The sequence below is a fragment of the Pteropus vampyrus genome, unplaced genomic scaffold (genome assembly GCF_000151845.1).
Source record: "Pteropus vampyrus isolate Shadow unplaced genomic scaffold, Pvam_2.0 Scaffold318, whole genome shotgun sequence".
In the NCBI taxonomy this organism is placed as follows: Eukaryota; Metazoa; Chordata; class Mammalia; order Chiroptera; family Pteropodidae; genus Pteropus; species Pteropus vampyrus.
In genome coordinates this window covers 1,374,159-1,395,803 of record NW_011889099.1, presented here as the reverse complement: position 1 = coordinate 1,395,803, position 21,645 = coordinate 1,374,159, and the positions used below count along the sequence as shown (strand labels likewise).

At 35.9% G+C, this 21,645-nt stretch overlaps 1 protein-coding gene and 1 pseudogene across 2 annotated transcripts in view; both read left to right on the top strand.

The window, feature by feature from the left end:
* Nucleotides 1–21,645, top strand: part of ATP11C (ATPase phospholipid transporting 11C) — a 167,438-nt gene that overhangs the window by 132,797 nt on the left and 12,996 nt on the right. Inside the window, exons 23-28 of one of the 2 annotated variants that reach the window (XM_023521807.1) lie at nt 526–671; nt 5,454–5,513; nt 10,767–10,894; nt 15,140–15,275; nt 17,327–17,392; nt 19,627–19,730. In XM_023521807.1, the coding sequence (XP_023377575.1) occupies nt 526–671; nt 5,454–5,513; nt 10,767–10,894; nt 15,140–15,275; nt 17,327–17,392; nt 19,627–19,730 (640 nt within the window). The remainder of the gene's footprint in view (nt 1–525; nt 672–5,453; nt 5,514–10,766; nt 10,895–15,139; nt 15,276–17,326; nt 17,393–19,626; nt 19,731–21,645) is intronic. The other variant, XM_023521808.1, reaches the window with a different exon arrangement.
* LOC111730533 lies at nt 13,231–13,349 on the top strand (annotated as a pseudogene).

Genomic DNA, 21,645 nt, shown 5'->3' with positions numbered 1-21,645 from the left:
TTTTTCCATTGGGAAGTATCCCTATGCAGTGCGGAACTCTCAGTTCTACTTATTGGTTATCCAGTGTGGAAATGTCCTAAAGCTGCTTGAGTTCATGGAAACTTGGGCTACTACTGAGAGTTTAGTCAGTGAAAGGACTTCACCATCTTATTGTAACTTTTCTGTTTTGAGCTCCTAGGACACAAACCCCAGGTCTCTGAGTTGCTTTAATGTTGCACCTAGTCTTAGTGCCGTCCACAATTAAGCACTAAACTGAGTGGTTTTAATATTTTCAGATTTAATATTTTTTCTCAAGATCATTTTTGTCCTGTAATGATTAAAATAATGATCCCATTTAATTGTATGTTATGTTACAAATACGTAATTACCAATTAAACTTAATTTTACTGTTTATTGGTTAAGTCTCACTGTCATTGTTAAAGCACTTTTGGTTAAATAAAAGCTAAGCTAAACTATACAATTGAACTATAACATGTAAGCAAGTTAAAAATATGAACTACTCACTCTATAGAGATTTTATTTTAGGTATTAAAGGCAAAGAAGGTCGCCAAGCAGCCAGGAATAGTGATTATTCTATTCCAAAGTTTAAACATTTAAAGAAACTGCTATTGGCTCATGGACATCTATATTATGTGAGAATAGCACATCTTGTACAGTATTTCTTCTATAAGGTATGTGATCAAATATTTGCAATTTAACTTATGACTGTTTAATCCAGCATGGGTTCTGCTTGGTCATAATGTTTTTCCTCATTTCTTCTTGTTTTTCGTTTGTTTGTTTGTTTGTTTTTGCTTCATACTGAAATTTGTGGTCAGTGAAACAAAGGAAATCTATTTATGGAATCAGAAACTAGAAATTCTTTTTAATTCAAGAGGTTTGAGATGAAATTTTAAGTCACCTTTCTTGAAGTATAGTTTAAATACAATAAAACGTACCCATTAAAAGTGTACAGTTCTCTTTTTGACAAATGTGTACATTCATGTAACCACCACCCCAATCAAAGTAGAACATTTTAATCATCTTAGAAAGTTCCCACATGCTTCTTCCCAGTCAGTCTCCTCCACCCCTGCTCCAAACAAATACTAGTCTGATTTAAATTGATTTATATTACTGTATATGTAATACTGTATCTAATATATATAACATGTAGCATATGATATATAGTAATATATAACATAAATTTAGATATGATTTATGCAATATACACATTAGATATGCCTGTTTCTGAGCTATAGAATCATATGTACTCCTTTGTGTGTGGACTATTTCACTTAGTATAATGTTTTTGAGCTTCATCCATGTTGTATCATGTATCAGTATAGTTGGTTCCCTTTTTATCCTGAACATTATTCTAAGCTATTCTTTTTAGTAGAATTCTCTTTTCAAATGAAATGACACAGATAAAATAGGTAAAAAGCAGGATTGCATTGACTAAAGGTCATGGGGCCAGGGTTGTGTACTAGCTCAACCTCCCTGTCCTGCCTAGAGGTTCTTCAGGTTCCACAGTTTGGAATCCATGAATATAATTTAAGCCACTCATTTTATGCATACTGAACTGGCATACATGAAGGTGAAAGTATGCAAATAATTTTTAGCCGACATAACCCAGAAATTGATCTCCTGTCCTATGTTCTGTTCCAGTTCTTAAAAACTTTTTCCACTTTTCATTTTGAAATAATTTCTGACTTTAAAGAAGTTACAAAATAAGTGAAATAATTTTCATGTACTCTTTGCCTAGCTTTGCTAACTATTAACATCTTAGTTTACCTATAACATAGTTATCAGGATTAGTAAATTGATATGAATTGGCACATTTTTAACTAGTCTACATAGCAGGTTGGAATTTTGCCAGTCGTCCCACTGATATTCTTTTTGTGGTCCCTTTCAGGCTCATTTACATTTAGCTGTCATATCTCCTTAGTCTTCTTTAATCTGGGATAATTCCTGTCTTTGTCTTCATGATGTTAACATTTTTTAATAATACTGGCCAGTTAGTTTAGAATGTCTCTCAATTTGGGTTTATCTAATGTTTGCTTATTATTAGATTCAGGTTATGCATTTTTGGCACAAATACCACAGAAACAATGTTGTAACCTGCTCAGTGCATTGTATTAGGAGGCACATGTTGTCAGTGTCTCATTCATAATAATATTAACTTTGGTAATACTTCAAGTGGTGTTTTAGAGGTCTCAAGACCCCTCAAAATTGCTCTGTGTAATAGCATTTGAAAAGAACATTCCACTACTACAACAGACATTTCATTCCGAGTTAAAATCCATTAGTATTATTATTTATTCACTCAGATTTTCATAGATTTGGCCCCTTATCCTTTCAATATATCCCCATCATTTTTAACTATGTTATTGTGGTAAGAACAATTAACACGAGCTCTACCACTTAACCAATTTTGAAGTGTACAATACAATATTAACTATAGGCACAACATTGTACAGCAGATCTCTAGAACTTGCTCGTCTTGCATATTTAAAACTTTACACCCATTGAGTATCCCAAGCCCACATGATTGGACACTGAGATAGTTTTCCCAGCAATAACCTTGATTCTGTTTTATCACCAGTCATTAGAGTTACATGTTAAACTGAGCCTACATACTAATTTTTGTCTACCACAGAATCGAATTTACCAAAGTTCTTAATTAGATTCTAGTTTATAGGTATGTTATCAAGTTAGTGTACCAGTTTTAAATGATTCAAGCAATTTGAGTTTTATACCCTATATCTCACAGGAGGGAAAGCTCAGCAACTGCTTTCGCTTGTCAATTTGCTGTGATAAAGCCCAGGTCTTATTAACTTTATATTTTCTGGGGGGACAAAAACATAACCGTGAACCCAGGTTTACAGTGTTGCTAAAGTGCCGTCAGCCACTATCAACTGGTATCCAGGCCAAACATTGATGATGATTAATAATGATAATTAACTCAAAATGTGTAATGTACTTTGCTGGTTAACAAAAGCACTTTATTTTCTTTTTAATCCTCACAAATCTCCTATGAGGCAATTAGTATTATTTCCACTTAAAATATGTGGCAGTAGGGCTCAGAAAATTTAACTTGTCTTTGGTTCCCCAGCTAGCAAGTGACAGAGCAAGATTTTCATACTAGCTTTACTTAATTCTAAGTCCAGGACTGTTTGTACATCATAATTAGGGTCTATTGGGCCTTGGACTCAGGGATGAGTTGTTATTCTTTCTTACCTCCTGTAGTAGGAGAGCCCGTGAAGATTTGCTTTAGAGATATGCCTACTAATCTGATCTTTTCCTAGGCATGGTTTGCCTCTTTAAGATTTTGGCCTGCAATTCATTCAGCTGCCACCAGATGGAAGGAATGATCTGTTATGGAAAACAAAACAAGCATTAAAATATCTAGTGTTTATCAGTGGTCAGGAATTGACCCTATTCAGAATTTAAGGGAATGTTTATGTAGATGGTGTACTCTGTCTTCATAGGATCTCTATGCCCATTATCATCTTAGTTATTGACTTAGACTATTCCTTTTTTAGTGCTTCCTTTTGTCCCAAGATTTCTGAGACTTTCGAGCCTTTTTGGCTGAACTAAGAAGCCTTCCTTCCTCTTACCTTGCCATTGCATCTTCAGTTCCTTATTGCCCCACCCCAGAAGTACTTCAGTGACAGATCTTCTTGCCTTCTGGTTTTCCATGCAATCCTCCTTGCATAATTCAGCCACTTTTCAACTTATCCTCCAGAAACTTTACTCTCCTTTGTCTAAGGATTTAGTCTGGCTTTTAAGGCACCCCATAGTCTGACCCTGTCTTACCTTATCTGTTTAAAATATATAAGGCCTTAGCTTGGTTCCTGCTATCAACATATCCTGTTCATCTTTAGCACCTAGTTCAAATTGTAACTTCTTTATTCATTCAATCAACAAATATGTTTGAATGTGTTACCATGTGCCAAGCACTGTTTTAGGCCCTGAGGATTCATAATGGAATAAGACAGGCAAGGTCCCTGTTCTCATGAAATTTACATTCTAGTGGGAGAGTCAGACCTTCTTTGCCCACCAAGCACCCTCAAAATTCTCACTAAGCACTGCCTCCTCCAACCTCAGAACTTTTTTTGCCACTTTTGTGGTCAGTTGATTTTTAACAAAGATGCCTATGTGATTCAATGGAGAATGATTGTCTTTACAAAAATTAATTAAAAACGGATTGTAGACATGGATATGAAATCCAAAACTATAAAACTTCTAGAAGAAAATAAGAAGACATTATTATTACTTTCATTAGTCAAAACACCAACCTACTCCACCATCTTGACCGGAAAATACCTTTATTTTTTAAGTATGATTCTAGAAATGCTACCTACAGTATTCTGCATTCTACCAGAACTGATACATACAAATGAGTGTTGCCCTTCCAGATGATGAGCTCTTTGGAGCTACCACACTTATTCTGATGCGTAGGAGTTATTCAAAACATGTATAGCACTTTTCTTTAAGAACATCCTCCAGAGCGTGTAGTATATTTACTTAAATATCCCCAGCCATTGCAGGTGTTCATTCTTTGAGGATGCATTGGATTTTTGAAAACAGCCTCAAGTCTTGCGGCCTGGTAAATTCCCTAAGTGAGAATGTATGGCAGAAGGAAGGAGACTATTTTTCTTTACTATGGCTCAAAAATGGGCTCTTGAAGGCATTGCCCAAAAAGAAATCCAGAGATATCATGAACAAGTGACAGCAGCATTCAGATAAGGTCATAGCCTGCCTTGATGGATGACACTCATTTGAAAATATTGGTTCTGCTATTTTTGCCTGAAGTTATTAATTTCAGTATTTGAAGTCACACCTAGTAACTTTTAAAAGTGCCTTATGAATTCTGCACTTGAACTTTTAAAATATGTTTTTAGTGTTCTCCCAACCCCTTAAGAGTAAGAAGTGTCATTTTGTTTTGTTTTTTGTATTTTCCACAGTGCCTCTTTTGCATATAGTAAGTAATCAATATTAATATGTTAATTGATAGTCGAGATAGTAATAAAGGCAGTAAAGCATTAATTGGTACTGTTAGTGTCAACATACACTGTAATTATTTCCTGACTATTTATTGGCATTAATTGACTTAAAATATACACTTAAAGCTTTGTTTTATTCTACTTTATGATGATTTTGCAAATCTAAATGACATTTAAGGTTCAGTACCATTAGGTGTTTGTATTGTATGAGCTCATTTCTTCCCTAGAAGAAGAATAGCAAGAGTTTCTTGTGAAGTGAGATCTCTTCTCCATTGATAGGGCAAAAGTTGGTATTAATATGAATTAATCATTTGTTTTTGAGTTGCTTCCTTACAGCTCTGGAGTGCAGACTTAATACATTTTGATACTTGTAAGACTTAGAACTGACTGTAGATTATTGGGAGTACAGTTTCCTGTTTTAGTTTAGAAAGTTAAGTGAAAACATTAACACTTTTCTCCATTTTTTTCCAGAACCTTTGTTTCATTTTGCCACAGTTTTTGTACCAGTTCTTCTGTGGATTCTCACAACAGGTTTGTCATTCTAGTTATTTGTTATAATGTAGTTTACATTTGCTATTAATAATTTACCTTTTTATGCAATGAATTATAGAGATTAGAGGGGTATGTCCAAAGTAAAAGGACTTGGTGTTTTGTTTTGTTTTGTTTTGTTTTGTTTTGTTTTGTTTTGTTTTGTTTTGGGTTTGGTTTTGGTTCAGCAATTGATCTTGACTTGGTTATGACAGTAGCAGGTATTTGTGTCTTTGCTTTAACAATGTTTCTATTCATTACTTTCTTTTGTAAGTTATTTAGTATATTCACTTGGAGTTAAGATGACCTTTAAAAGAGTATTCTGATTTTTTCTTCGTATCACTGTACATAGCATTTTACAGTAATCCTAAAATGTTATAGTTTAATATTTCATTGAATAAAATCTCACACCTCTGCAGTTTCTCAGGTTGATTTTCTAGAAAAATGTTGATCTTCAAGCTGGCCACAAAGCTGTGATTCCTAGATAGAGCTTTGGAGTACTTTACTTGAGCAACTCTACCTTTTTTGCCCTCTATTTTCTGAATATTTATTACATAAAGAATATGCTATATGTTAACTTGATATTTAAGTGGTGAGATGAACAGGCACATTTGTCAGTTTGTTTTGAGAACGGAAATGGATTTTGTGTTGCTTCTAGAGGAAGTACAGCAATATACAGGAGCTATAATGCTCATTGACTCAAAAATTTTCATAGTTAATTTGTGAGTAATTCAGTGATTTCACCAAGCTGAGCTACTGGTAGCATTGCCACAGGTATTAGAGACTGAGGTTCTAAATTTCAAGGCATATTTAATTCCTCATGGTAGACAGTTATCTTTTTTCTGATTTCTTGGCAGTATTTTTAAGAATATATTCTTCTCAATGAGAAGTAACTGCTCTTTCTTTTGAACTTGCCTCTTTGCCATATGGTATGCTCTCTGTTATATCAGTGCCATGTCATCAGCCCCATGGTGCCAGTTAAGCAGATCGCTTTTTAAATTAATCATCTACTAGCTATAGGAAGTACCATCAGCCTTCTTGTATTCAAAACTAACAGTATTTTATGAATTATGGTGAGTTTCGTTTTCTTGAACATTCAGTTAACTGTTGATCAAAATGTTTCTATTCCTCACTTCCTTAGACGAATGCAAGTTTTAAAAACACATTTCAATTTTTTGGCAAAGTGCAAAAGGGAAGTTGGCTTATCTGGTTGAAACGTTTTTATTTTGAAAAGAGTCTTCTTTTGTTATCCTTTTAAAACATAGTTATCAAGCACAAGTCGTATGAAGAAAAGAAATACTTATTCCTATTAAAGCCAGCCGAGAGTCTGTGGTCTGCTTCAATTAACTGCTTAGATTTCCATAGGAGTTGATGTTTGGGTTCCTCAGTTGCTCAACTGGTATATTCATTCATTTAACAAATATTTCTTGAGTGCCTACTGTGTGCCAGGCTAAGTGCTGGAGATATAACAGTGATCAAACGTCTTACCCCATGGAGCTTGCAGTATAGTGATGGGGGAAAGATAGGCAACAATCAGACAAATATATTGTCAGGTACTGATAAATGCTCTCAAGGAGGGAAAAGCATAACAAATGAATAGAGTGTGACTGGGAAATAGAACTGCTGTTTTAGAGAAGATAATTTGGAAAGTTCTCTCTGATGAGGTGACATTTAGGCAGAGATATGTGGGAGATGACGAAAGGAGCTATGCAGACATGTTAGAGGAAAACTGTACCAGGTAAAAGGAAGCTCTGAGATGGTGACATGATATACAATATCTTTAGTTTTTAATTTGGCCCAGTGCTATTGCTGAATATTGCAGCCTTTATTGCAGATATCTTGGAATACATACGGATAGTCAACCTTTTTCCACTCAGGTCCCCAACAGGTGTTCTCTGCAACCCTGGAACTTGGAGAGTGAGCTATGGAAAATGTAGACATAGAACCAGGATTCGGATTCTTTAAGCAAAAAGCAGCTTGCTCTTTACCAAAGCTAGAATAATACTGGTCTCTTTTCCTTCATAAAAAGAAAATATTTGTAACAGGTTTAACAAGACATAGTATCAGCTAAACCTGTTGTTTCTTTTGAGAACATTCTGTCTCCTCTAATTTTAATTATGCATCCAAGAATTATAATTTTCTCTCATGTAACCTCAAAGTACCATAGTTGAATGAAAGTAGATTGATGCTTTTGTTTGAGGGAAATTCAAGACTAAATTACACACCAGTCAATCTGAGTTATTATTTCAATTTTCTCATTAGTGAAAATGGATAGTTTTCTATGAAAATACAGTGTTGTGTGCCTACAGACTAGTCTTCTCCCTTGAGAATTAAAATGAGTGTAACACCTTTTGGGGGTACTTTTAAATTCAGTAGAATATTTTTGCTGAGCCTAAATCTTTGTATGTGGGAAGTATCTTCACATTCTATGTAGAGCTGTATTTTTAACTTCACTGAAAATGTCACATGCATGTTATCTTGCTTGGTCTCTACCTCAGGCCAGAGTTGTCCCTTCCTCTGGACTCCCCCAGTTCTTTGTACACTCACTACTCTGTTTCCCCCTCTAGAATTTGAGCTCTTTGGCAGACAGGGCATGAATCTTCTCTGTCTCCAGTACTTGTCACCCTAGTAAGCACTCACTAAATGTTTAAGTTAGTTAATGAATGAACTACTGCTCTATTCAAGTTATTTTTAAATACCTTAAATATTTTTCCATAAAGGAAAATTTACAAGATTAAATCAGTCCTTTGCAAATGTGTTATAGCATTCAATCTCTACTCATTCATTCATTCAATATTTATCGAATGCTTTTTATATGCCAAGTTCTGTTCTAGGAGCTCAAGATTGTCAAAGTCCTCTAGCCAAAGACCACTGGGAACACACTCAATTGTAGTTGATCAAATTAAGTTTTTACTTACTGCAATGAGGAAGAATATACATGAGGAACAGTGGGGCCTCTCAAGGAGAGGGTGATAGAAAAGTCTTTTAAGATTTGGGCTTAAGTTAGGTGATTTGGAGAAGAATTTAAGAATTTGGGCCTTGCTTCAGATTAGGTGCTGTCAGTAAGCAGGGGTCATTTAATGACTAGGCATTTCAGTAAATCTTAACCAGGAAGAATGAAGACAAGAAAGAGGTTAACACTGTCATTGGTCCCGAAGCAACAGTCAGTCAGTCATATTAGCCAGAATAGGGATGTCGGTCATTTTCATGATTTGGACAGTATTCATACTCTGTGTTCAGATGTGATTAAGGAGCTGTCTCGTTTTTGTTTTGATTCGTCATAGTCACAGAATTTTGATGTTGCATTTCTGTGAAATTGTACATGTTTGATGGGAGAACACCCATGCCTTGCTGTGAGTGCCAGGCCAGCTCCTAGATGTCAGGGGTTGCTTTGCTCATTCTTAAACTATAGCTGTCAAAAAAATAAAAATCCGTACCCTCATAGAGCTTGAATCATAGTGGAAAGAAACAGTATAAACAATAAATTTATAATGTAAGTTAGAAGATAATCGGTACCGAAAAAAGATAACAGGATAAAGGGGGAAAATGTGCCTGGGAGAGAGGGAATGGCAAGTTAAATCAAGGATGGTCTCACTGAGGTGACATTTGAGCTGAGATTTGAAGGAATCAAGGGAGTACTATCTGAAGAAAAAATGTTCCAGGCAGGGCAACAGCTGGTTCAAAGGAGGTCTTAAGCCAGGGGTGGGCCTCACATGTTAGAGATACTATGAAGAAGCCATTGCATCTGGAGTAGAGTGAGCAAGGAGAAGGAGAGGTTAGAGATGGAGTCACCATATAGGAGAAGCTGAATTGAGTGGGGCTTTATAGTCACCCCATTGTAGAAACTTTTTTAATTTTCAGAAATAAAGATTCCCTAGAGAGTTTAAAGAAAGTGATGACTTGATTTTACTTATTTTCTAATAGAGCTACTCAGGCCATTGTGTTGAGAACAGACTTTAGGTCAAGGGGAGAGAAGCAAGGAAACCATTTAGGAGGCTTGCCAGGGTTGTAACAGTGGAGGTACTAAGAAGTGATCTGGTTCTAAATAATTTGAAGATAGAGTCGATAAGCACTTCTTCATTGATTGGCTATGAGGTGTAGAAAGAAGTCAAGGAAGAATTCAAAATTTGGGTTCTTACTGATCAGGAAGATTTAGTCGCCCCTTCCTGAGATGAGGAAGACTTCAAGAAGAGCAGATTTGAGTTGAGGGCAGGTCAGCAGTCCAGTCCTGGCCATAAGTTTGAAATATGCTAGACACCCAAGAGACATCAAATGGGTAAGTGTACATATGAGGACAGGTCTGGGCTAGAGGTAGATTTGGGGGAATTTTCAGTGAATGCTAGCTAGTATTAAAACCTCAGGACTGAATGAGATCACCTAGAAAGTGAATATAAAGTTCCAAACGCTGAGTTCTGGAGCACTCTAACAGAGGGCTCAGGGAAAATAAGAGACTGAGAAGCAATAGCTAGCGAGATAAGAAGAAAATCACTCATTTAAAATATTCCTTGAGCACCTAAGTGGTACCAGGCACTAAGGTAAGATAACTAGGGTCACAGATGTAGAGCCACTGACTGTGATAGGAAACATAGGAGAAAGCATATTTAAAGGGGAGGAAATTAATGAGTTTGGTTTTAGACATTTCGAGTTACAGCTGCCTATGGGACAGCCAGCAGACAGTTGGAAATTTTGGTCTGGAACCTAGAAAATTCAGAACCAGAAAGAGTTGGAAGTCATGCCCTTCTGCGTATATTTAGTTTTGTTTTTGTGAATACATTTATTTGATTCTTACTAAATCGCCATATTCAATATCATGAATACATCCTGGAGAAGGTGATAATGATATTTAAAGCCATGTAAAATATTCAACAAAAAAACAGTGACACAGGCTGGACAGTGCCTAGTTTCCCTGAGGGATTTCTGACTTATACTTAATTTGTCTTTGTTAGCTGACAGATCTTTTGAAAAGTTATTAGTTAATATCTATTAGAAATAGAGCTTATAGCATATAAACATGCTTAATAAGATCCTATTAAAAGGTATATTAATATGATGCATCACATATTAGCTTCTTTTCTGTAGTTACCAGAGTGACCTTATTTACAAAGCTTCCTTTGCTATTACAGAAAATGTGAAAAGAAACTGTCTTGCTTTTTTTGAAACTGACTTATTTTAGCTTGGGATTTTTTCAAACACATCAATATCCTCTTGCAAATGATTGTTACAATACATTCCTTTCTCTTGCATTTGTTATTTCAGCCACTGTATGATGCCGCTTACCTTACAATGTATAATATTTGCTTCACATCCTTGCCCATCCTGGCCTATAGTCTACTGGAACAGCACATCAACATTGACACTCTGACCTCAGATCCCCGATTGTATATGTAAGTTGAACATTATAGTTAAAACCCCCTCAAACTTTCAAAGTTGTAGGTTTCATTTTATCTGAAGGTGTAGAGGATACAGAACTGCCCACCTGGTTTGATCACATAGTTCTGTTCTGAATTTTTACCTGCTTAAAACCGATCATTCAACAGGAAAATGACATATTTCCTAGGCATAGGTCCGGTATTTGAGTGTGTGTGAATCATTTAGTTCAAAATCATTAATTCCCAAAATGCGAACCTACATTTTTATAGAGTTCTGGAATCTTAGAGGAAGACACAATATTTTAACTACAAAAAAATAATGCCTCACACAAAGATCTTTGGTAGTTTAGGATATTGATTCCTACCTGTAAGGGATTGAACTGATGATATTATGTTAGGCTTTGTCTTGTAAACTGCCTCTGAAGCATAGCCTCTCCTCCTTTGTTAGCTCCATTCTAAAACTGTTTTGTTAAAGAAAATAATTCATCAAGCCATTATATTTATTTTGTGTCAGTTGGAAATGCATGCTTTTCTCTATGGATGGGGGACTTGTCACTAGCCCCAGTTGCTTAACTTATGATTTAATTGGATTTTTATAAATTAAGCCTGTAGCTAAGGATAAAGTTGTCAATTTACAGCAAATTATAAGCATTGCTAAATAGTGGATAGTAAGTATAATAGAGAGACTTGGGTGGTTTATTTGTATGAAGTGAAGGTACATAAATTAAGGTATTTCTTTAACCAGAATGACTCATAAAACTCACAGTTAGTTGTTAGATTTAACTTGATTTATAAAGTATATCATCATTTTAAAGGTATTGATTATGAAAATTTTCAAACATGCACAGAAGTAGCAAAAATACTATTAATATAGTGAATTTCCTGTCCTCATCACTCAGCTTTACCAATTATCAATTCAGGGCCAATTTCTGTTTTGTTAATAACCCTCTCTGCTCTATCATGGAATTATTTTGAAGCAAATATCAAACTTGTATAAAATAGTTATTTCAGTATGTATCTCTTAATAAGGACTTAAAAATAACAGTACCTAAAAATTTAACAAGTCTGTAATATCAAATATTCAGTTAAGGTTCAAACTTCTCCACCTGACTCATTTCTTTTAATAGCTTTATTTAAATCAGGTTATAAGATTCATATATTGCAATTGATTAATATGAGTCTCTTCTAATCTGTAGGTTAACCTGACAATTTATTTTGTTGATGAAACTGGATCATTTATCTTGTAGAATTTCTCCCAATCTAGAGTTTGCTGATTATATTGATGGCATTGTTTAACACGTTCTGCTTTTCCCTGTATTTGTTGCAAAGGGGTAGTTAGATCTAGAGGGGAATCATAGAAACCTTGGTAGAAATCTTACAGAGCATCGTCTCCTATGCTCTCTTTTTTAAATGAGGAACCAGGATGCAGAAATGACTGCCGAAAGACACAGAGTATAACTAGAGGCCAAACCAAGATCAGAATTTAGTCTTTCGGATGACCAGCCCTGTGCTCTTCTCAGCTGGTTGGTGGTTTTCAGATGTTGAGTCAGCAATGTGTTCTGTCTTCACACAACAACTAAAGTGAAGAAGTGGGGTTTAGATGGCAGTGAGTGGAATCTCCCCATTCAGTCCCAACAAGAGCTCAAGCTAATCACCCACACTCCAATCCCAGCTCTGCCACTCACTGTGTAAACTTGCACAAGTTACTTGACTGAGATAGGCCTCAATTTCATCTTCGGTAAAATATGGGTAACAGTAGCACCTAATCCACAATGGTTTTGTGAGGATTAAATGAGTGACTATGTGTAAATGAACTTAAAATAGTGCCTGGCACATAGTAAATTTTCAATATTAATCTTATTCTAACACCCTCCTCCACTTAACTTCAGGGTGGTGCTGAACACTTTTCATACATTACGAATGTTGAAAACCTAAAGAAAACTGTTGAATACAAATTATTGTAAGGGTTTCCGTGAAGTTTTATTTACTCCACTGCGAGTGTAGATTATGAATTATTAAACAAGGGTATACTTGCCACATCTGATACAAAAATGGAAGCCTTGACGTAACTATTGCCCAGCCCAAAATACAATTTTCCTTCTTGTCCGCTCTGTTAAGACACTGCTCTCAGACCGTCGCTGTATTATAAATTGCTTCATCACTCTGAGTAGTCTTTTGTAAATATGAAGCTCTGGTCTTCATATGTGGCTCTCTCAATAGTTGTACCACTTAATATTGTGTAGAATATTGTAGATTTTACCTTCAGGGACTTAGTGACTTAGGCATTTTTCAAACATTTTGACATGAACCAAGAACACAATTGGATATTTTTATTATTTAAGAGAAATTTTATCGACAGCCATGCCACCCTGAACAAGCCCGATCTCATCTGATCTCAGAAGCTAAGCAGGGTTGGGCCCGGTTAGTACTTGGATGGGAGACCACCTAGGAAGACCAGGTGCTATAGGTGTAAAAAAAGAGAGAGAGAGAAATGTTAAAAGTAAACTAGTTCTATAGAGAGAAGGGTATTGGATTTATTTCTTCTACAGCTTTAAAAGGCAAAAGAAAGGTCCTAGTACACCTGCTACTTCCCATCATATGGAGGTGCTCTGGCCTTTGCTGCCGGTCAGCCATTCCTCAGGTCTTCATATTCTCTCTCATGTTCTCCTGAATGTTGACTGCCATATTCTGTCTCCAACAACTTCATCATTCATCTGAGTGCACCTAGAAAGCCTCACCTAAAACTCAGCATTCCATGATACATACCTCTGTCCATCTCCCTCCCAGTGTGTAGTGTAACTCCCAGAGAAGGTCTGGAAAGACAAGGACCACTTCCTGCCTCAGCCCAAGTCAGTGATTCTCAAGAGTCCCACTGGCTGGCAGTTTCTGGGCAATTCCTGCAAAGATCTTAAGGAGGTGCCTTCTCTGTGGCTCCCAGTTGCCTTGGGAATGGGACTTACTGGCTATGGGAAGAGCTTGCTTCTAAGAAGCAGCTACCTCTTCCTCCTGCAATTTTTTCTAAGGCAAACAGCAGCACAGTGCTTTATGCATCCTCTGTACTTCAGATACCTTCATGCACCTTGGAAACCTTAGTAAAAAAAAGTTGGGTATTTGCCACCTTTTCCGGAAACCCCACAGTACTCAATACCAACTGAACAAGGACCAGTTTCATTTACATTACAAAGGTGTTTCTTATTCCATACAGCCCAGTGACATTCTTGGTAGCATTGATGACCTGTGTGCTATTTGAATGATTAGATACCTTTAGATAAATGTTAAGAGTAATTTGAAATAGACACCAAAAGAATTCCATGAAATTTTACTTCATTAGAATCGATGGCCTTATTTAACATTCTGACTTGTACTGAGGGGATTGTGCTATTTTTGACAGATTTTAAACTTAATTTTAATCTGTCCACATGCCTTTTATCAAATCACGTAATTTGGCTCAATTGAAAAAATATAAAGGGTACCCCAAGACCAAAAAAGGTTAAATTCCCAGGAAAAAAAATCTCGATTAGTAATCAAAAAATATTTTAACAATTGTAGTTGGAAAGCTAAGGTAGCTTGGTTGAGAACGTATGATTTGAAGTCAAGCAAATCGATTGTATACTAGCTCTGTCCCTTACTAAATGAATGAACTCTGGCATGCTGCTGTACTAGTAGTGGTTCCCAAACTTTACTGCACAATACAATCACCTGAGGAACTTTAAAAATATCCGGATTCCCAAGTCATGCCTTATGCCAATTAAATCAGAATGAGTTTGCGAGCCAGGCATCAGTGTTTTTCAAAGATCCCCAGGTGATTCCAATGTGCATCAAAGTTTGGGAACGATTATGATACACCTTTTTGATGCTCATTATTGTAGATGGGAGTGATAAGAATACCTATTTCGTGTGGTTTTTATATGGATAAAAATGGGCAATATATATAAAACTCTTAACCTAGTTTCCTGACATATAATAAGTACTCAATAAATAGGAGCTATTATTATTGATTATATTATTGTTATTAGGCGGCCAGAATTTTAACTTAGAAATGCTTAGACAGTTTAATCCACTGACTCAGGAGGTGATTACACAAAGATAAACCTGCTCAGTCTGGCCTTTTACCAAAAGCCTTCCAGTCCTTCAGAGGAGTAACTACCTTCATTATAACAGGGTCAAACCCTATGTGCACTTTTGGCATTTCATCATATCTTTAAATAAATGGCCTTCAGAGATTTGTTAACCTGTGTTTTTTTTCTCATTTCTCAATAGGAAAATTTCTGGCAATGCCATGCTACAGTTAGGCCCCTTCTTATATTGGACATTTCTGGCCGCATTTGAAGGGATAGTGTTCTTCTTTGGGACTTATTTTCTTTTTCAGACTTCATCCCTAGAAGAAAATGCAAAGGTAAAAAAAAATGTCATTACATCGTTTGGTTTCATAAGCATGGCTTATCTTTTTTCCATAGGCACTGGATCTGTCATACACATACTTTAGCTGTAATCATTTTGCAAACTTTTTTAAGTTACAGTATTTAGTTCTCACAACTTCTTTAGAACAATAAAAGTGTTGAAGTAAGAAATTGCTTCCTGTGTGCATGGCTAACTAGAGAGCTTATGTGCAAACCTTATGGAAGCTTAACTTGGCTGTAATTTATTGGACGAACAGAGTTCTTGGGACTTCAGACTTTGGATCCCTACACTTTGATGTGAGCAAGGCCTTTTCTGTTTTAAAAGCGAAGTCTGGCCCCACTCAGTTCTTATTCACAGTGGCCTTCCATGCTTGGAGTTCAGTAACCGCCATTCTTTGGAATTCCCTTCTCTTTCTCCTTCCTTTCCACATGGTAGCATAGTGTTTTCCAGAAAAACTACCCTGGTCCTACCAGTGCCTTCCTAGCAAGCAACTACATGGGTCAGCACCTGCATTTGGATGATTTTGCCCTGGCTGTGCTGTAGGAAGGAATTGCTGGTGGGGTGAGGTCTTCCTGCAGCCACACAGTAGAAAATCAAGCCCATCACTTTGCATGCTGATTTCACTATGTTCCTTTCTATTCCTGGGCTTCCTCTTTTATGATCATTCATTCTTTACATTCTAATGTAAAGCAAAGCTAAGATTCAAAAAGAATTTACTGAGTACAATGACTATGTCTAGAATCTAGACAGTCAGCATCTGTTACAGAAGTGATAGGTTCAGTGGATTTGAATACTTTGAAATTAGGTACTACAGTCAAAACCTCTCTAATTTAGACTGACAGAAGTCAATTTAGTATGAATTCATTAAAATTATTAACCACTGAATAACTTTTGAGGAAATACAGATCTAGTATTTTAGGGTAGGCACATGTAGCACTTGCCAAAAATTATACCCTATTAAATCTCTCTGCATGTCCCCAAGCAAGTCATTTCAGCTTTCCAAGTCAACTTTTCCCATCAGTAAGAAGGGATTAGATTTTATGATTTCTCAGATCCCTTCAGCTTTATGACTGAATCTGTCACGCCCACTTTTTATTTTTATTTAACACATAAGTTACATAGAACTAACTCTTGCTTTAAAAAAAAATTTTGTTGTAAAATAGGTGGATACTCTCCTGCAGGCCTGTTGACATGGTTCATTTTCTCAGCAAATTCTTCAGGTGGTACATGGGGAGCCTCAACCCAGCCTGTGTCCAATTCATCACCCATTTTGAGTTCGTGATGTCTGGATTAATTACATTTTGCTGTATATGTCACTATCCTTCTAAATATTTGCTAAAATTACAGTAAGTGTAAGGACCGCTATCAGCAATTAAACGTAACACCCATGTATGATTTGATCAAATTCTTTTTTTGCTTCTGTTAGCCTTAATTTTTTGTTTTTATTTTTTGAAAACCTTTACATTTCATTTTCTGTTTTAATGTTATGCATTCAGATCTTGACAGCATTTGGTAAGCATATGTGCCATTCATTGCCATCGTTTGGATTTATACATGGTATCTGCTTTTCTTTGATGTGCACATGCTGACAGCTCTAATATTTACAGCCAAAAATTAGACTGTGTTTTAGAAATATGAGTCCATTTGTCTGCAAATTAGTCCTTATTTCAAAGCTTTAGTTTTATATTATAGGAAAGGCCCATATATCTTCAGAGACATGAGTGATCCATTGACTTGTTTTGATGAACATTACTGTTAGTATAATAGGGTTTTTTCCTGCCTTTATCATACCAGCGTTTTCCCTGTTTGATGCCACATGGAATAATGGAAATAAATTCTACCAACCATAAATGTAGTGTACCTGACCAAGAAAATTTAAGGTCACAGTAAAATCTAGTATTTTGGCCTGAACTTTTTGACCAGGTATTTCCCTAAACAAGTCGTACAGAAATCTTTGGCAGTTACACATGATATTAAACTTGGCTTTTTATTTTTTTAGGCAGGCTTGTATATTCTTGGTACATGTAATTGTAAAATGTTTTTCAGGTATATGGAAACTGGACTTTTGGGACCATTGTTTTTACAGTCTTAGTTTTCACTGTGACTCTGAAGGTTAGATTTTTATTTATTCAAATATATTTAACTCCATTTTTATAATACCTTCTGGTCTTATACTAATATGTGTTTCTTGTCTATAATTCTTTATTTTTATTGCAGATCGTATCCAAGTCTGAATGCTTACTAAGATATGTATGATATTAGAGATTTGGGCATTTGTATACTACTTGTGATTCATTTTTTACTGTATGTTGTCTGTCTTCTTTAATGTTACATAACTAAGAATGCCAGGCCTTAAAGGGATTTGGGTACTTAAGACAGTTGAATAGGTGTCCATGAGTGAGATAATGTATTCAAAAGAGCTTGGTACTGATGAAATTTTATATAATGTATTCATCACTGAAATTTGCCCATATTAGTGATGAAATGCATAAAAAATACAACAGATAACATACAAGAAGGATAGTTTTGGCAAAATCATTTGCAGCCATGTCATAATGTCTCCGAAGCCATGATGAGTGCTACACTTGAGGCTCATGAGTTGGGACTCTCTTACAGTTGAAAGCATTATCAGATTCTTTTGATAATTCCAATAATAAACACCTCACATGGGGTCCAAGAATAAGTTACCCTTAAATGAATTCCAGTGTGCCTAGTAGTCAGAACTAGAATTCAAAAGTATAATTGACAATAGACTTCTAATCATTTCCCCTCTAAATTTTTATTCCTGGTTAATTTCTTATACCAAATAGAAGTAACATATGTTTACATCTACTCTTTCAGTAATATTTTAGAACTACAAAAAATGTTACAATTCATTTCAGTTTAGCTACTTACTAGCAGCATGTCCTTGGACAAGTAACTTTCTCAGTAGCTCCGTTTCCTCTTCTGTGAAATGGAGATAAAAGTAGCACCTACCTCTCTTAGGTTATTTTGTAAGAAGTCAATTAGTGATTTTATATGTATATAACTTAGAATGGGGTCTGGCACATAGAATGTGCTCAGTACAATAAATACTAGTTGTTATTTATTATTTTGTCTCACAGGATCATGATTTGAAGTGGAAACCTCCCCACCCCATTTTTCCCCTTGGCCTTGTGTGTGGCCCCAGGGCTTCCAAGTTCTCTTCATAAAGTTGGCCATACTGCAATGTCTTTCACGTGTCCCTCAAAGATGTCCACTCCCTTTTCTTTGGATGGGTATTATTGTGACATTTTCCCAAGCATCTCAGAGGGTGATAATTCAAGACTTGGTTACATTAACAATGTTATCAACATCCTGTTTATAAGTGAGAAACTGTAACAGAGATCAGAGGACCATGTTACAGCTAATAACAAAACTGAGATACCACCCCCTCTTCAATAATTAAATGCCCTGGATGTTAGTCCCTGTGGCCCTGAAATTTTAAGCAAGCGAAGAAACTGTAACAGTGGAGGACCATGTCACAGCAAGTAACAAAACTGAGATACCACCTCCTGTTTAATAATTTAATGCCCTGGATATTAGTCCCTGTGGCCCAGAAATTTTTAAGCAAGTGAAGCAGGCCATAATTTTTGTTTTTAGATTGCATTTGAAAATCCCAGGTTCCACGATTTGAGGAAACAATCAGCCCTGGCAGGAACATGAAGGGATTACAATATAAGGCAACTGAAAACGTTATTAATTTAATTTAATAGATATGGGTTTTGTAGTTGAAAATTACACTGCATAGTCATACCCATAATCCATTGCTACATGATGCAGTTATATAGAGCTAGTGTCCTTTGCATTTAGTAACCCTCATCTGTTGTGTTTGAGATATCATACTCCTTTGTATAGTCTATATACCCTTCCTAGCTACCCCTCTCCTACTGCTTTTCAGTATACCTGCCTCCTCCAGCTAGGCCTTCTCCTTTTGCCATCATCTCCCTGGCCACTACTACCTGAGGACTTGGGGCTCCAGACTCCTGGGTGTTATCATTACCTCATTCTTCGCCCTTCCTTCAGTAGTGAGAACATCTGTAACCTCATACCTACTAGCTACTTCCCTGATCACATCTCCACACCTGTACTCTAGAATCTAGAGAACTTAGGGCAGAGCTCAGCTCTTTCATCCCCTAGCTCTTTGAAAAGCCTGGACCCTGTTCTGCTTTTAGTTCTATTCACTTGTGGAAGCATGGCCCAAGCTAGATCCTCCCATAGGTATCATATAGTATCATATAGGTATCACAATTATCAGATGCCATAGTATATTATTGCCTGGTGCAGTTTGTACCCATCATGAAATCTCTTGTGTTGTATCTTTTCAGCTTGCCTTGGATACTCATTTCTGGACATGGATAAATCACTTTGTGATTTGGGGTTCTTTAGCCTTTTACATATTTTTCTCATTCTTCTGGGGAGGCATCATTTGGTAAGCAGCTGTATATGCATGAGTAATATGTAAATAACAAAATAGGTATATGTATATATATATATACACATTGGATATGCAAGCATTAATTATACTTTTAAAGTTTTGATTGTGTAAGATGGCAGGTCTTCAATATGAATGGACTGGAAAATACTTCTAGCCAATAACACTGCTAACTTCAGGTAAGATTTCTAATATAAGTATATAGACTACATAAGTTACTCAAAAGACCTACCCTTTTGGTAGCTCTTGTCCAAATCTTTCAACTTGAAAGTGTGTAAACATCTCTCTATGAAGTGAAACCATAATTTCTAGCATGACCTTCCATGTGATTTGATTTCTAGTGGTAATACTGATCCTATAAAGTTTCTATACAATATAGTGGCTACTAGACACATTAATTTCTATTGGACCCTATTCTCTCTTTATGGCATATAACTATCCTTCATGTCACTACAGATGTGCTCAAGGTATAGAATATATACCCCTTAATACTTACAGTGTTATATCTTAAAATCACCATCTCATTGTTTTGGGGGTAAAGGCAGAATCTACAGCTTGGCCTTAAAGTTCATTCAATCCATTTTGGTTTAATAAATTTATATTCAGAATTCATTTTGTGCAAGGTACTCTGTGGGACACAGAGATGAATAGACTGTACTCCTGGCTCAAGGAGTTTAGAGTCCATTGAGGGACACATAGCTGTGATGGAAAGAATTATAAGGAATGAAAATAAGTTAAATTTTCATCTCTTTTCCTTACTTCTAGCAGCCTATATAGTTGACCCACCAAGGCCTCCATAGTCAAAAATCCCATCTTTTGACTCACAAAAACTTAAAACTATAGTCATCCCTTGGTATCCTCTGGGGATTTGTTCCAGGACCCCTGCAGATACCAAAATCCGTGGATGCTCAAATCCCTTATATAAAATGGCATAAAACAATGCATGTAGTCGGCCCTTTGCATCCGTGGACTTCTAATCATGGATCAAAAATACTGTTTTCCCTCTGCAGTTATTTGAATCCATGTATGCAAAACTGGATATACAAAGGGTCGACTGTATATTTACCTGTGTTGTTCAAGGGACAACTGTATTTCCTTTTTAAATATCACAGTTGTTTTCATTAATCAGTGGCTTTCCCTGACAAGGATGCCAGTAGCAGAGAACATGACTAGAGTAAGCCATAGGTTGAGATTCCAGGAGTATGTATTTTCACTGGTTTGACAAAATCATACAGAACATTACATGTTATCACAGAGATGTAAGGACCATGTTTATGTCCCTTGAGACTTAATTAGAAGAGACTCTTATTGTTTCGAAAAGCTTTTTTAAATAAAAGCCTTAAGAAACAAAAATATGAAAACCCTAATCACTTAAGGAAGTACCGCTCCAACAAGTGTAATTACAGCATGTATTTGGCACCTATATATATAATTATGGAAGCAATGAACCTGAAGGAAATCTCTATTTTCTTTAATAATATACAAATGAATCAAAGTTGATTAACCAAATGTAATATACAATTGTAAGTCTGCCAGAGTACCATAATTCTATGAATCTGTGTAATTAGCATCTGAACTAATTATGCAAAATTTCCACAAGAATAAAATGTGTCTAGTAAACTAAACAAGTTTCTAACTCTTACCATAGACTGTTCCTTATTGATTTAAATAAATCTCTTAAGTGATTAAGACTTCATCATACCTGTTTTGATTCATTAGAGATGCTTACTAAAAATGAAATATTAATCTTTTGTCGCTTATAGTGCTGTCTTTAAGTAGAACTGTCTGAGTTAAGCTACTTACTACATGAATATAAAATTTTATTATAAAGCAACCAGCAAAGTGTGACTAGAAACTATGGGAAACTTCAGCTGAGTGCTGGTTGCAGTTAATATCTCTGGACATGTTCTAC